Genomic DNA, 12,974 nt, shown 5'->3' with positions numbered 1-12,974 from the left:
CCCAATCTAGAATGATACAATATGCCGCCCCCCGTAAGTGTATGCGCATATAAATAATTTGTAAGACGCAAAGAAACACAAAAACTCTTTTTGAACTGGTATTACGTAAGTATTTGTATATTTAAAACTTGTAAATTTACTGGAATGCACAAAATTTTCGTTGTCCATTCCATTAGTTTTATAAAGTTCACTTGATTTCAATTTCACTGTCATTTATAAATTTGTTCAACAGTGATGAGTAGGCTTCGTTTACATCAGCATTAATTTAAACTTCTCTATTAAAAAAAAGCTTCATGTCAACATTATGTTGGAGTTTTTTACTTAACACAATAAAACATTTAAATCAAACATACAAATGTTACTTGAAACAATAAAAAGCATTATGGGTAAAAATTAAAATATCAAAAATATTAACCAACAACATTATTATCAAAATGTGCATCAAAAGCTTTGATGTACGTTTCAAAGTTTGAAAATATGTTAATAATTAATAATTAGTTTAGAATTGAGCAATACTTCCACTCTAAAAAATTTATTTTAAGTGTCAAAAAAAAAAGTATAAAGGTTTTTTCTTAATTTAAAAAAAGAGCACCGATAAACGGAATCGCATTGTGGATCAGCACATACATCATAACTAATTGAGAAAGAAAGAGGAGCTCTCCAAGGTTACTCTTTACTTTACTCCAATTTAGAATAATGTAATAAAAAACTGCTTCTAATGAAATTGTTTTTTTCAATATGGAATTTTAATCTTTTCCTTTTACCGCCCCTTTAACCTTTTAGGTTCATAAAAATTATATTTAAATAACTTACGTTTTAAATTTTCTTTATTACTTATTGTCATCTTTAATTTGAATATTGAATGTAGATATTTACACCAAACTTGATAAAAAAAAGCTGAAAATAGCACGTGTCAGTAACAGAAAAACTTTCTCAACCAAAATTCGTTTTGTAACCATTCTAGACGTTCCGTCAGATGAGCGATGATATTAAAACAAGATTTGATGTTCGTTTTAAAAAAATGAGGCTTTCATCTTATATATCGTTAAACACTTTTACGGAAGTTTGGAAAACAGGAAAAAAGAGCGTTTTTTGACAATTCAAATTAAATTTGAATTAAGACAAAGATTTAGATACGGTAACAATAGTAAAACATTGTGTCGCAACTGATATTTGTCATATCATTTGTCAAGTCACATGCCATTTATGAAATGTTTTTAACGTTTTACATTTGGTTGTAAATTTTGAAAGTTGCATTGTGGGCTGTGTTCAACCAATCAAATTCCATGGAGTTGTTATCAATAAATAGAAAGTTGCATTGTAACATTTTAGTTCTCGCCCAACCTTCTTTTATCGCGTTCGTTTGCTTTCACGTTTGCTTATCACGAATCAGGCATTTTAGAGAAAGATGAAAAATATTCAAATGTGCTTGAGGCGCGATTTTGAATGTCATTTTAAATATATAACTTTTGCATATTAACTGTAGCGTAGTTAATATGCAAAAGTTGAATTTATTTGCTGAAAATTGTTATTTTGAGTTTTTGATTTTATGAAACTTTGATTAATTTTCGAAAAATATTATTTGATGTAAATGAAAGTTTTTAGATTTATGATCGTTATATTTTTTATGTTGCTTATCGTGCTGATTTTTGTCAACAAAACTTCGTCAACGTGTTAAAGCCTTTCTTTTGTTTTCATTAGGTTTAAAGGTTTACGCTGAGAGTTTTTAACTGAACTATAACTGTGTTCACAAAAATATTTCAATCTTTTTTAATACCTAAGTAAAGTTGTAGTAAAAATTTGAAGGCGTTAAATTTCACTTTTAACAAATATATTTGTTAGATAAATCAATTGGATATGACGCTAAGAGCCCCATGAAGCCTCCTTCCGAAGCCAAATCTAGTAAGTTATTAGCTGTCTAAAGTTTTTAGGCGCTACTGCAGTTTCTGATTTTTTGCTGATTCAGAGAAATATAACAACATAGACCTGAAAATCAACGGAAAGTGCTGTCAAAGTTTTAAAAAATCCAACAAAAAACCCTAATATTCACCATTTTTTAAAAATCTTTTTCCTAAGGATTTGAAATTGAACCTATATTATTTACCTTTACTATTGTTGTTATTATCATTATTATTATCATTATTATTATTATTATCATTATTGTTATTATTATTATTATTATTATTATTATTATTATTATTATTATTATTATTATTATTATTATTATTATTATTATTATTATTATTATTATTATTATTATTATTATTATTATTATTATTATTATTATTATTATTATTATTATTATCATTATTATTATCATTATTGTGATTACTATTATTGTTGTTATTATTATTATTGTTATTATTATTGTTATTACTATTATTATTCTTCTTATTATTATTATTATTATTATTGTTATTATTATTATCATCATTATTATTATCATTATTATTATCATTATTGTTATAACTATTATTATTGTTATTATTATTATTATTTTTATTGTTATTAAAGTAAAAATATAATTTATATCATAAATTTTAAGAATAATACAAAATTTTATTTTTACACAAATTTAACAAAGCCACAGTTGAAATTATATTGGCAAACAGTCATCATCAATTCTTTTGATGAAACTGTAAAACAGACATTTTTGTACTTTTTCTTTCTGGTTCAATTTACATATTATTACTATTTATATTTTGAAAAAAAAAATTTTTTGAAATAAAATAAATATTTAGTTTTAGATTTCAGTTGAAATGATTTTGTGCTGATTTTGCACCTTCTCTTAAATTTATGAACTTGATTTTTTTTTTTTTTTTTAAACTTTAATTTGCTTATTTGTTTAAATATTTTTAATCAGCAAAACTTCCTTTTTACATTCATATTTTACATTCTTCATATTTAATTCTATTTCAGTAGAAGACTATTTTTGTTTATCATTTTTTAGTATTCTTTTGTTTATTATTTATTATCTTTTATTGATTTATTTAGATAGTGTTTTATTATTTTTATTGTTTTTTTTTTTAAATATAATATTGTTGATAATTCCTCTAATACATTTCATGGTTAACTATCATGATTACTTTTTATATTACTTTCTGATCAAAGTTGATAAATGATTTCATTTTTGAAATCTTTTATTCATTAAAAAAAACTTTAAATCAAATTTTATTAAAAGTTATTTAATCTGTAATCATTTGAGTAAAATTTCAACTTTTTATTTATTCAGTTTTTTATTTATTCAGCTTTTTTTTTAAACAGTCATTTAGTTCTCTTCTCATGTGATTCTTTTAGATTTTTTTAAATAATATAAAAGATAATATATTTTCCTATCATGTGTTTTATTGTGTTCATTAAAAATCTTTAATGGTTAAAAAGTTGACAAAACTTTATAAAGATTTTAATATCAACTTTTAACACCTGTTAAAACCTCAAGCAAAGTTAAAAAGATTAGAAATTGACATCTATGATGGATTAAAATGCATTTTTCCATTAATTCCATTGGTTAAAAATCAAATCCCCAAACCAGCAATTTCGGCTTCTAAAGAATTAAATCACTCCTGGAGCTTGGTTATTTAATTGTGAATGTTTTTTTAAATTAAACCAATAAATGAGTTTGTTTTTTTTTTGTTTTTTTTTTTGACAATTTACAATTGGCAGGTAAAAACTAATTAAGTGAAGCACAACTGGTTTTTCATGAAATGTATATAAATAAAATTTTCTTAAATGAATACAGTTTGTTGATGTAAAGAATTTTATATACTTTTTTATCAGTTTATGATTTAAACAAAAGACAAAAAAGGTTAAAATCAGAAATAATTTTAAAATGAAAAGTTTAGTTTAAAGTTATTTTTTTTTTAATAAAATAGTTTGATACATTAGCTCATTGTGAAATTGTTACCTTTTTTGTCAATGTCATGAAGTCTAAAGAATTGTTAAAAAAAAAAATTTTTTATGCAGTTTTTTTTCTGACTATCATGATTTTAAAAAACTGTTTGCCCTTATCACATCTATATTATTATTTATTTTTTTTCAATTTTCTCATTTAAAATCAGCAATGATCTACCATCATACTTTCATTCCATTGAAATTATGGTGGGAGATAATTGTACAAGTTCAGTAATATTATCTTGATGCTTCTCTACTTTTATGGTGAGCAAATATAAAAATTGTCAGTTTTGTCGTTGTTATTATTATAATTTTTATTATTGTTATTATTATAAATATTATTTTTGAAGTTATTGTTGTTGTTGCTGTTGTTGTTGTTGTTGTTGTTGTTGTTATTACTATTACTATTACACATTTTATCAAGTAATTTAAAAAGTAAGTTTTATATTCTTATAAATTTTATAAAAAACAATCATTAATATGTAACAAACAATAAAACAAATTTTTGATACAAGAAAAAATTCAACACTTAAAATAAAATAGAATTTTATCTGATAATAATAATAACAATACAAAAACCAAGCATTAGTAAAAGTTTTTATATTGTTTTATATATAAAATGGTTGTAAAAACTTAATGGTTGTCAAACTTAAATCACTCATTGATTGTTATAACTTTTCTTGTAATACTTTTTTATAAATGTCTTTTAAATTTACTTAAAAGAATAAGGATGGTGTAAGATTAAGTTTTAAATAAAAGATGAATAAATAAATAAAAATGTGGTCTAAGAGCTTGATACAAAATATGAAATAATAGTAGTTGATATAAAATCCACCTCAGGTAAATATTCTCAGTTATTTATTAAAATAATTGTGTATTAGGATTCCATTTTAAACTATCTGTGGATTTTCAACATTAACATAAAATCATAAATTCATTTTTTTTTCAAAATCTTTTAAGTTCTTTATGCAACTTTGTTATTTAATGTCTAAATAATCTTTCTTCAAACTAATTAAATAGTTTTTTTAATCTAAAGATTGCAGCAATTTTAAAATAGCACCTGTTGTTTGTTTCATTTATACCAAACAATTGAACAAAATTGAAACAAAATTGTACAAAAAAAGCAAAGAAAAAATGGAAATACTATGAGAAGTTTTTAGATAATGACATAATAACTATTTTCTTCTCTCTTCTACTTATATTATGTGAATAAAGGTATGTAATACCCGTTATTAGGTTTATATTACAGATATTATACTAGTATTACACACCAAATTAATTATGTTTATGTTTTTCCCTTTAAATTAACAAGGTTATTTTTTTTTGATTTCATATACAAAAAAAATTTTGATTTGAGCTGTAACAGATGTAAAAACATTTGTTATTGCTTAAAAGATAGTTTTTCTTAAATATTTGTTAAGTTCTGCAAAACAGATGATGATGTTAAAGTATTTTCAAATATAAAATTCAATAAAACTTCGTTATTACATGTTAAAAAATAGTTTGTCCATGTAAAAGCAAATTCAAGGAAATTAAAGTTAACTTAGAAATAATACAACAGATATCATCTCAACTTATTCATTTGAAGTTACTAAAAATACTTTTGTGTCTTTTTACTATCAAGTTTCAAGTTGTAACCTGCTTTTAAAAAATGCTTCTAAGTAGGTTTTTTAGAAGAACAACTTTTGAAATAATTTAACAGTTAAAAACATGAAAATAGAAATAAGAATTTCTTTTAATCTTTTAATTTAAGAGTGTAAAAGAAGTTGAATATGCAACATGCAATCAATGACTCTGCCAAAGAGATAATGTAAAAAAAATGTATATTTTGATGTTCTTATGTTGTTAATATCTTTTTGATATTTTTTTATTTTGCTTTAAATGTTATATTTTTGTTTCAAATTTTTTATGTATACGTTTACATGTTATATTGTTTCCAGTAAAGTATTACTACATAATTTTAACTTAACTAAGAAGTCTTCTCATCACCTTTGAATAAATTAAGTTTAAGTGAATATTATAAAGTTAACTTTGAGGTATATCAAATAATTTAACCTCCTTACATAAAGTTGTATAAAGTGGGAGTATAAATTTATTTTACTCTTAAGTGAAATATTTTTCAGTGTTAATTTACAAGATTTAAGTCGTTTGTCCTCCTTTAAAATAGCAATTCTCTAGATATTTAAGATAAATTAAATCATTTTGTAATAAGACACTTTTAAAAAAATATATTGACCAGCATGTGCAACAAATGCTCATTTAAAAAGTTTTCATACATGAACTGAACATATATATCTGTTAATTATATTTATATGCATATCATTTTAAAAATGAAAGGTATCTGTTTTTTGCTTCAAGATTAATAAATATATGTCAAAAAGAGTAAAATAATAAAAAAAGTCAGTTTTTAAAAATCGATTAATGTAAGCGTTTAAACAGTTTGCAGAGTTTGAGGGGAGTTTTATTGTTTTTGACCATAAAAAGTTTAACATAAATATTTGACTTTTATTACTCAACCAGAACATTTTTTTTTTTTTTATCATAAAAAAAAACCAATTTTGACATTTCAAGATTACAAGACCAAAAAGTGTGGGCCCCTCATTATGAGTATTGATATGTGCGTAATGTATAGTATTATTCCTTATTGATCTTTATTTGGAAAAAGACTTATATAAGCATTTAAGAGGCAGAAGGCGTTTGTAAAGTTTTGTATTTTCTTTGCAATTTTTTTTGTGTTTTACCGTAACAAAAACACGAACTTTGACTTTTCAACATGGTTACAAGGCAATAACATAATTAAAACATGGGGAAAAAATGTTTATTCCTTATCACTAGGGAATATTGATTGCTTATGCCAAAATATATCGTTTTAGAAATTTCACTTTTTGAACTTTGGCTGAGCCACAGGATAAACGATTTAAATTTATTTCCCCTTCCTTTTTTTGTTTTCATTTCTAATTAAATAAGTTTTTTCTAAAATAAAATTTCATACATTGTGCTTTTTTGTTTTTAGATTTGGTACCAAAAGCTAGTGAGGTACATATATATGGTAAGAATTATTTATTTTAATTTGTTTAGGGAAGAATTTACGTGATCATTGCTTTGAAATTGCGATTGCTTTATTTTCAAGAACATTTCTTTGGTTCGTTCCCGTGCCACAAATTTAAAATAATTGATGAATTTGACTACTTTTCTTCTTCATTTACAAAATACCACAGAGCATTTCTAGCTAAAAATGCTCTTTTTTCTATAAAAGCACGGTAAGAAATTCTTTTGAAGAAAGTTTCAACAGCTGAAAGGAAATAGTGAAGATTTTTATGACATGAGTTTTTTTCGGTCTGTTTTATGAAGAAAATGACTCTCATGACTTTCAGTATATTATAGAGATTCAGTATTTTACTAATTGTAGTGTAAATGATGTTGATATCAGTTACGTTTGTTATCTATTTAAATGGATTTATTTGTCAGCCTCGTTTTTATGTTAAACTTTAGTTTTAACATATTTTCTATTTTGTGAGTTTTTGTTTTCAGTGTCAGTTTTATTAGTTTGTTAAATATCTAGAAAATAGTTATTAGTTATCAATTTGTTAGGTATCAATAGGTTAGCGAAGTGTGTAAGACAATTGTAAATGTTTATATTGAAAAACATTCATTTTCCTTGTAAATTTGAACTTAAATTTGACTTAAAAAGAGTAGATTTTATGCTTTCACAGATCCATTGAAATTCTTTGTGAAAATTAGTTTTCAATGTGATAAAAGCCCATCGGCAGAATTTTGAAAAATAGAATCATTTACACTTCTGTTTTACTTTGCAACCCTTCGAAGATCGACTTTGTTCGGCCATATCAAAAGATCAACTCTAGAGGGTGTTACACCCATATAACCTCTTATTCAAGTTTTATGTAAGTTTTTTTGTGTAAACAATTCTCACTCTCTAATACACCCCTCCCCCACCCACCCCTTACTTACCTTAAAAGCTTTACGGAGTTATCTAAAGAGTTATCTAAAGAATAGATATTTGTAAGTTTATTTTCTTATTTAAAAATAAGAAAATAAACTTAGAAACATCTATTCTTTAAGAATAAATCCTTCCATTTATTGGAGGACTTTGGTATAATTAAAAACTCAGATAAAATTAAAAATGAAGAGGAACATTGCAGCCTCTTTCAATGGAAGTTGCACCCTCCTAACCCTGTTCTTGATTAAACTGAAACATTCTATCCTCCCCTAAGACACGAAGCTGTGGGCCAGCATTTTCTTACCCATAAAGATTTTACAGTAGAGTGCAAAAGTTTATAATTAGCTAAATTTTTCATGTTTTTTTGTCACTACTTTTTGACATTTCAATGAAGATAAATGAAATTTTTAACAATTGTTCCTTTAATGTGATCGTATAATTTACTCAAAAGAATGATAACTTGTAATGGAAGGTAGAAATTCAAATTCTATTGAAAACGTAACCGTGCAAAATATTAATAACACTTCCATGTCCATTCAGAAAATCAAAATTTCATTAAGAAAAATTTACTTATGTTAGAATGAATCTACTAGATATAATATTAAACTTAAGTTGAATTAAAAAAACAATGGGAAAGTCTAAGGAATCGTCACGAAAAATGAAAAGTTTATTAATACGCGCTGTAGAGAAGAGGATCATTGAAAGCAAATTTCTGAGCTTTGTGATGTGGCTAACTCAACAATTAGTGTACTAGTTAAGAGATATAGAGAACGAAAGACACTCGAAAAAAATGATGGCTGCAGAACTTTTGATTGTAATTTTAGTTTCCTTATTCAATGTGTGGTCTCCTTCAATCAGATTGATTACTTTCTTGTGATATTGATCTAAATTTACAAATGAAAAGCCTCACTTTAAAATTTCACTTAAAAATAAAATGTTTCATCTGCATTCTGTTCATTTTGAGTTTTTGGTTAACTGAAGCAAACTCTTGTTAACTAAGAAGGTCGCTCTTATGACATTAGATAGAGAGGTAAGAAATTAATTTTTTTATTACAAAGCATATGTTTCTCGATTTTAACCAAATTAAAAACAATTATTTTTTGTTTGTTTGAAAGTTCCGATTAAAAAAAGTACAAATACTTCAATCACGCTCCTGCTTTCAAAAATTGTCATGAGATGCTCTAAATATTCTCAGGAGAACTGAGAATATATAAAGCGTACCGTACGTGACAAATTGAGTGAAGAGAAAGATTGCAAACTGTCGTTCCACAATCCACGTTCGAGTTTTCAATTACAACTAACCCTCATTCTGGATGAGTTTTCAAACAACTCTGTAAGCATTTTTTAAATTGGAAGAAAGCGAATATATGAAGTTACAAACTTATTCATGAGTATCATTAAATTGACTGCAGCACTTCAAGCCTTTGATCATCCTCAGCATTTTTGAGTTCATCTTGCTTTGTTGAACAAAAACAAATGCTAAGTATGAATTTTTGCTCTGAGAAGATGTTTGGCTGATGTTGACCGGCTGACATTGACTTTATAAAGTTATAAAAACAAGTTGTGTTAGTAAAATCGCAGCTATAAGCAAGCATTAAGAGCTATTACAACCGTAATGACACTTTAAGTTAAACATCAATTGTTGACATTTAATCGCTGCATTCACCTTGGCTTTAAGTTCATAATGTACTAGCTACGAAAAATGTTCGATTTTGAAGATTGCTTACAGAAAGCACCATTTTAAAAAAGGACATTACGTTAAAATAGATAAGATAGGTAGTATCTCTTTCTTCTCTTTTAAGCCTGGTCTCTTGTTATTTATTCTCTTGTAAGCAATTTTTTTCTATAAAAAAAACTATACCGCTTAAAGAAAGCTCATCGCTGTTATTCTTGCACTTTCAGTTTGTAGGTGCTGTTTTTTGGAATTATTGACAGCATGGTTTTTAACATTTTTGTGAGTTGTTTATATCAAAACTTATAAAAAGTCAAAAGGAAATGAAAGATCAGGTAACAAAGCAACTTGGTAAGAGCGCAATAAATGTGGCGGACTAAAACAGTTTGCACCCTACGATAAATGACTCGTTCAATTAAACCTTATTTGTATATCAAGACACTCAATTCTTTACTTAATTGGTTTCTACTCTATCGTCAACACAATCCCCCTCATGATACTTTTCGGCCCTCAAAGCCTGACGAAATTATATTTTTTTATTCTAAGAAAAGTGAAATGGATAAAATCATATTAAATATAAGTTTTTATGTTACTTTCAGAAATCTTTCATATTAAACATGCGAGGGGTGTAAGGGAAAAAATTGAATTCCATTTTTTGGAAATTTAAAAAAAGAATATTCGGCGACTTTTTGTTATTGCTTTGTTAAACAGATTGTTACTCGATGTTGGGTCTTGAAGTAGAAACATTAGGGGTGTGGCTGTAAAAAGCTAAAAGTCTCTTGATATTTCTTGATCTTTTGTAGCAGCAGCGTGAAAATCCCTGTTTCAGAAAATATATTTAATCCCTCATTTCTACGCATTGTTTCGGATTTTATACTAATATAAAAAGTATAAAAACTTCAATAGCGTTCTTACATTTAAGAATTGTCATGATATGCTCTAAATCAGGGATGGCCAAAACGTGGCTCGTGAAACGCATGCGGCTCTTGGAATTTCATTTCGACTCTTTTCATATTAACTTAATCGCAAAACTTATTTTTTGATATGGATTAAATACTAACAATAATTCACTTCGCAACAGCAGTAAGAAAAGAAAAATTGATGACGAGAAAAGAATTTTTAATGAAGATTGGACAGAAAAATTTGCATTTATTGAAAAAGAAAATAATGCGATATGTTTAATTTGTAATAAAGAACTTGCTCACAACAAGTCAGGGAATATTAAACGCCACTATGAAACTAAACATACAAGTTTTACCAAGGAATGTCCATTAAATTCAGATTACAGGAAAAATAAAATCGAATTGCTTAAAACGATAATTAACAATCAAATAAATGCTTCATCTTTCAGTAAAGAATCAACTATTTCTACTGAAGCAAGTTTTGTTATAGCTTGGAACATTGCAAGAGTAAATCATCCTTACACTGATGGGGAATTTGTAAAGCAAAATGTTTCAGATGTGCTCATAGTTTTAGATCTTAAAAATAGCAAAATCCAAAGGTTAATCGCAGATTTCTCGACATTCAACTGAAAGAAGAATATCTGAAATTAGTGCTGATATTGAGCAACAATTGTTGAATGACTTAAAAAACTGTGAAGCATTCAGTTTAGCTCTGTATGAATCAACAGATGTTCAAGATAAATCTCAAACGGCAGTATTTGTTAGCTATGTAACATCAGATGTAATTGTGAAAGAGGAATTACTAGATTTGGTTGAGCTAAAAGATACAACTCGTGGAGTTGATATAAAGGAAGCTCTTGAAACAGTTCTACTTAAAGCTAATGCACCTATCAACAAACTTGTAAGTGTTGCTACAGATGGATCACCAGCAATGGTTGGCAAACATGTTGGACTTATTGGTTTATTAAAAAGTGATCCTAAGTATCCAGAGTTCATACCAGTTCATTATTTGATTCATCGAGAACATTTAGTAACAAAACATTTTAATTTTTCAATCGTTCTAAAATCAGTGACAGAAGTTGTAAATTACATTCGATCAAATGCTATAAATCACAGACAGTTTAAAAACTTTATTAATGAATTGGATCTTGCTGACAAACCAAATGACCTATCATTTTACTGCGCTGTACGGTGGCTTTCAAGTAGTGATGCTTTTTATAAGTTCGTAGAATTAATAGAACCAATTAAATCTCTTTTGATTGAAAAGAAAAAGACTTTTGATTTTTTGCAAGATATTTTGTTTTTGACTGGTTTAATGCAACATTAACAAAGTCTGAATTTATCTCTTCAGGGAAAAGAAAATATTATATCTGATCTTGCTCAGACTATTTTTAGTTTTCCAATAAAATGACCCTTTTTCAGAAAGATCTTTCTTTAAAAACCTTTAACCATTTTCCTCAAATGAAGATGATTATTTCTAATCCTTCAATTCAGTATGATGACCATAAGGTTGAATCATACAGGGAAAAATTACAGAATTTACTTGAAGACTTACAGAAAATGTTTAAAGATTTGCATGCACTTAAATCATCTTTAGGATTTATAATAAATCCTTTTTTAATTGATATTATTGGTGATGGTTGTCCGATTCCATCAAACATAGTTAAAGAAGTATCTCAACTTGAAATAGAACTATTAGATCTCCAAGATGATCAAAATCTGATGCTGCATAAAACACTAACTTTATTGGAATTTCGGATATATAGTGTCTGAGGTTAAGTAGATAAGATAGTGTCTGAGGTTAAGTATCCCCTACTGAAAAAGATTAGCATAAAATTTGTTTAAATTTTTGGTTCAACACACACATGTGAATCTTTATTTTCCACTATGAAATTTGTCAAATCAGAGTATTGTGCAAATCTAACCACTGAGCATTTGTCAGAATTACTTAGAACAGCAACTACACGCTTGAAGCCAGATTTTAAGAGACTTACCAGTAAAGTTCAGAATCTTAGTGCCTAATTGGAAAATTCATAACTGCTTGTAATTTTGTTACTTTTTTAAAAACTTATGATGTGAATATGCTTCTTAAAACATTTCTATAACTACTTTTTCTTGTGTGAGAGTAAAAGGGAATCAGATTTTTATTTAACTTGATTGAAATGAGTTTTTCGAAACATTCAAGATAATTTGAAATTCTAAACAAGCTTACATTTACACTGTTATAAAATGGGTTCTAACCTTGACTTTCTGACCCGAGAAAACCCTTTTGTGGAATGATAGCCCACACTATGGGGATCACTTGGATATAAGTATTAAAATCAGATTACAACGTCCTGGCAAGTTATTGATGTTTAAATTTTCTGAATTTATTGATTACACTCACATTCGAAATGACAGCTTGTTTTGCATTTTTACAGTAAGATATAATTTTAAATTCAAGTAAACAAACATACTTTAGCATAAAGAGCATTATGTTTTATGAAAACATAAAAAAAAGTTGAAAAATTAAAAGATATCAAGAAGATAAGCTTCCTTTATTACCAAACAA

At 26.3% G+C, this 12,974-nt stretch overlaps 3 protein-coding genes across 3 annotated transcripts in view; 2 read left to right on the top strand and 1 right to left on the bottom strand.

Moving 5' to 3' along the window:
• The window catches only part of LOC145183507 (uncharacterized), a 297,046-nt gene that overhangs the window by 103,290 nt on the left and 180,782 nt on the right, over nt 1-12,974 (bottom strand). The gene's annotated exons all lie outside the window — the stretch shown is intronic.
• LOC149893978 (NACHT, LRR and PYD domains-containing protein 14-like) overlaps nt 1-12,974 on the top strand; it is a 165,682-nt gene that overhangs the window by 93,507 nt on the left and 59,201 nt on the right. The gene's annotated exons all lie outside the window — the stretch shown is intronic.
• LOC149893980 (protein ZBED8L-like) lies at nt 11,033-12,523 on the top strand. The gene has a single exon (XM_090076591.1). It carries the CDS (start codon nt 11,355-11,357, stop codon nt 11,748-11,750), a length of 396 nt encoding a protein of 131 aa, XP_089932717.1. The 5' UTR covers nt 11,033-11,354; the 3' UTR covers nt 11,751-12,523.

Source organism: Hydra viridissima, unplaced genomic scaffold, assembly GCF_058129835.1.
Source record: "Hydra viridissima isolate aposymbiotic clone 2 unplaced genomic scaffold, HvirCarnegie_v1 scaffold_1, whole genome shotgun sequence".
Classification (NCBI taxonomy): Eukaryota; Metazoa; Cnidaria; class Hydrozoa; order Anthoathecata; family Hydridae; genus Hydra; species Hydra viridissima.
This window is presented reverse-complemented; position numbering and strand designations above follow the sequence as displayed.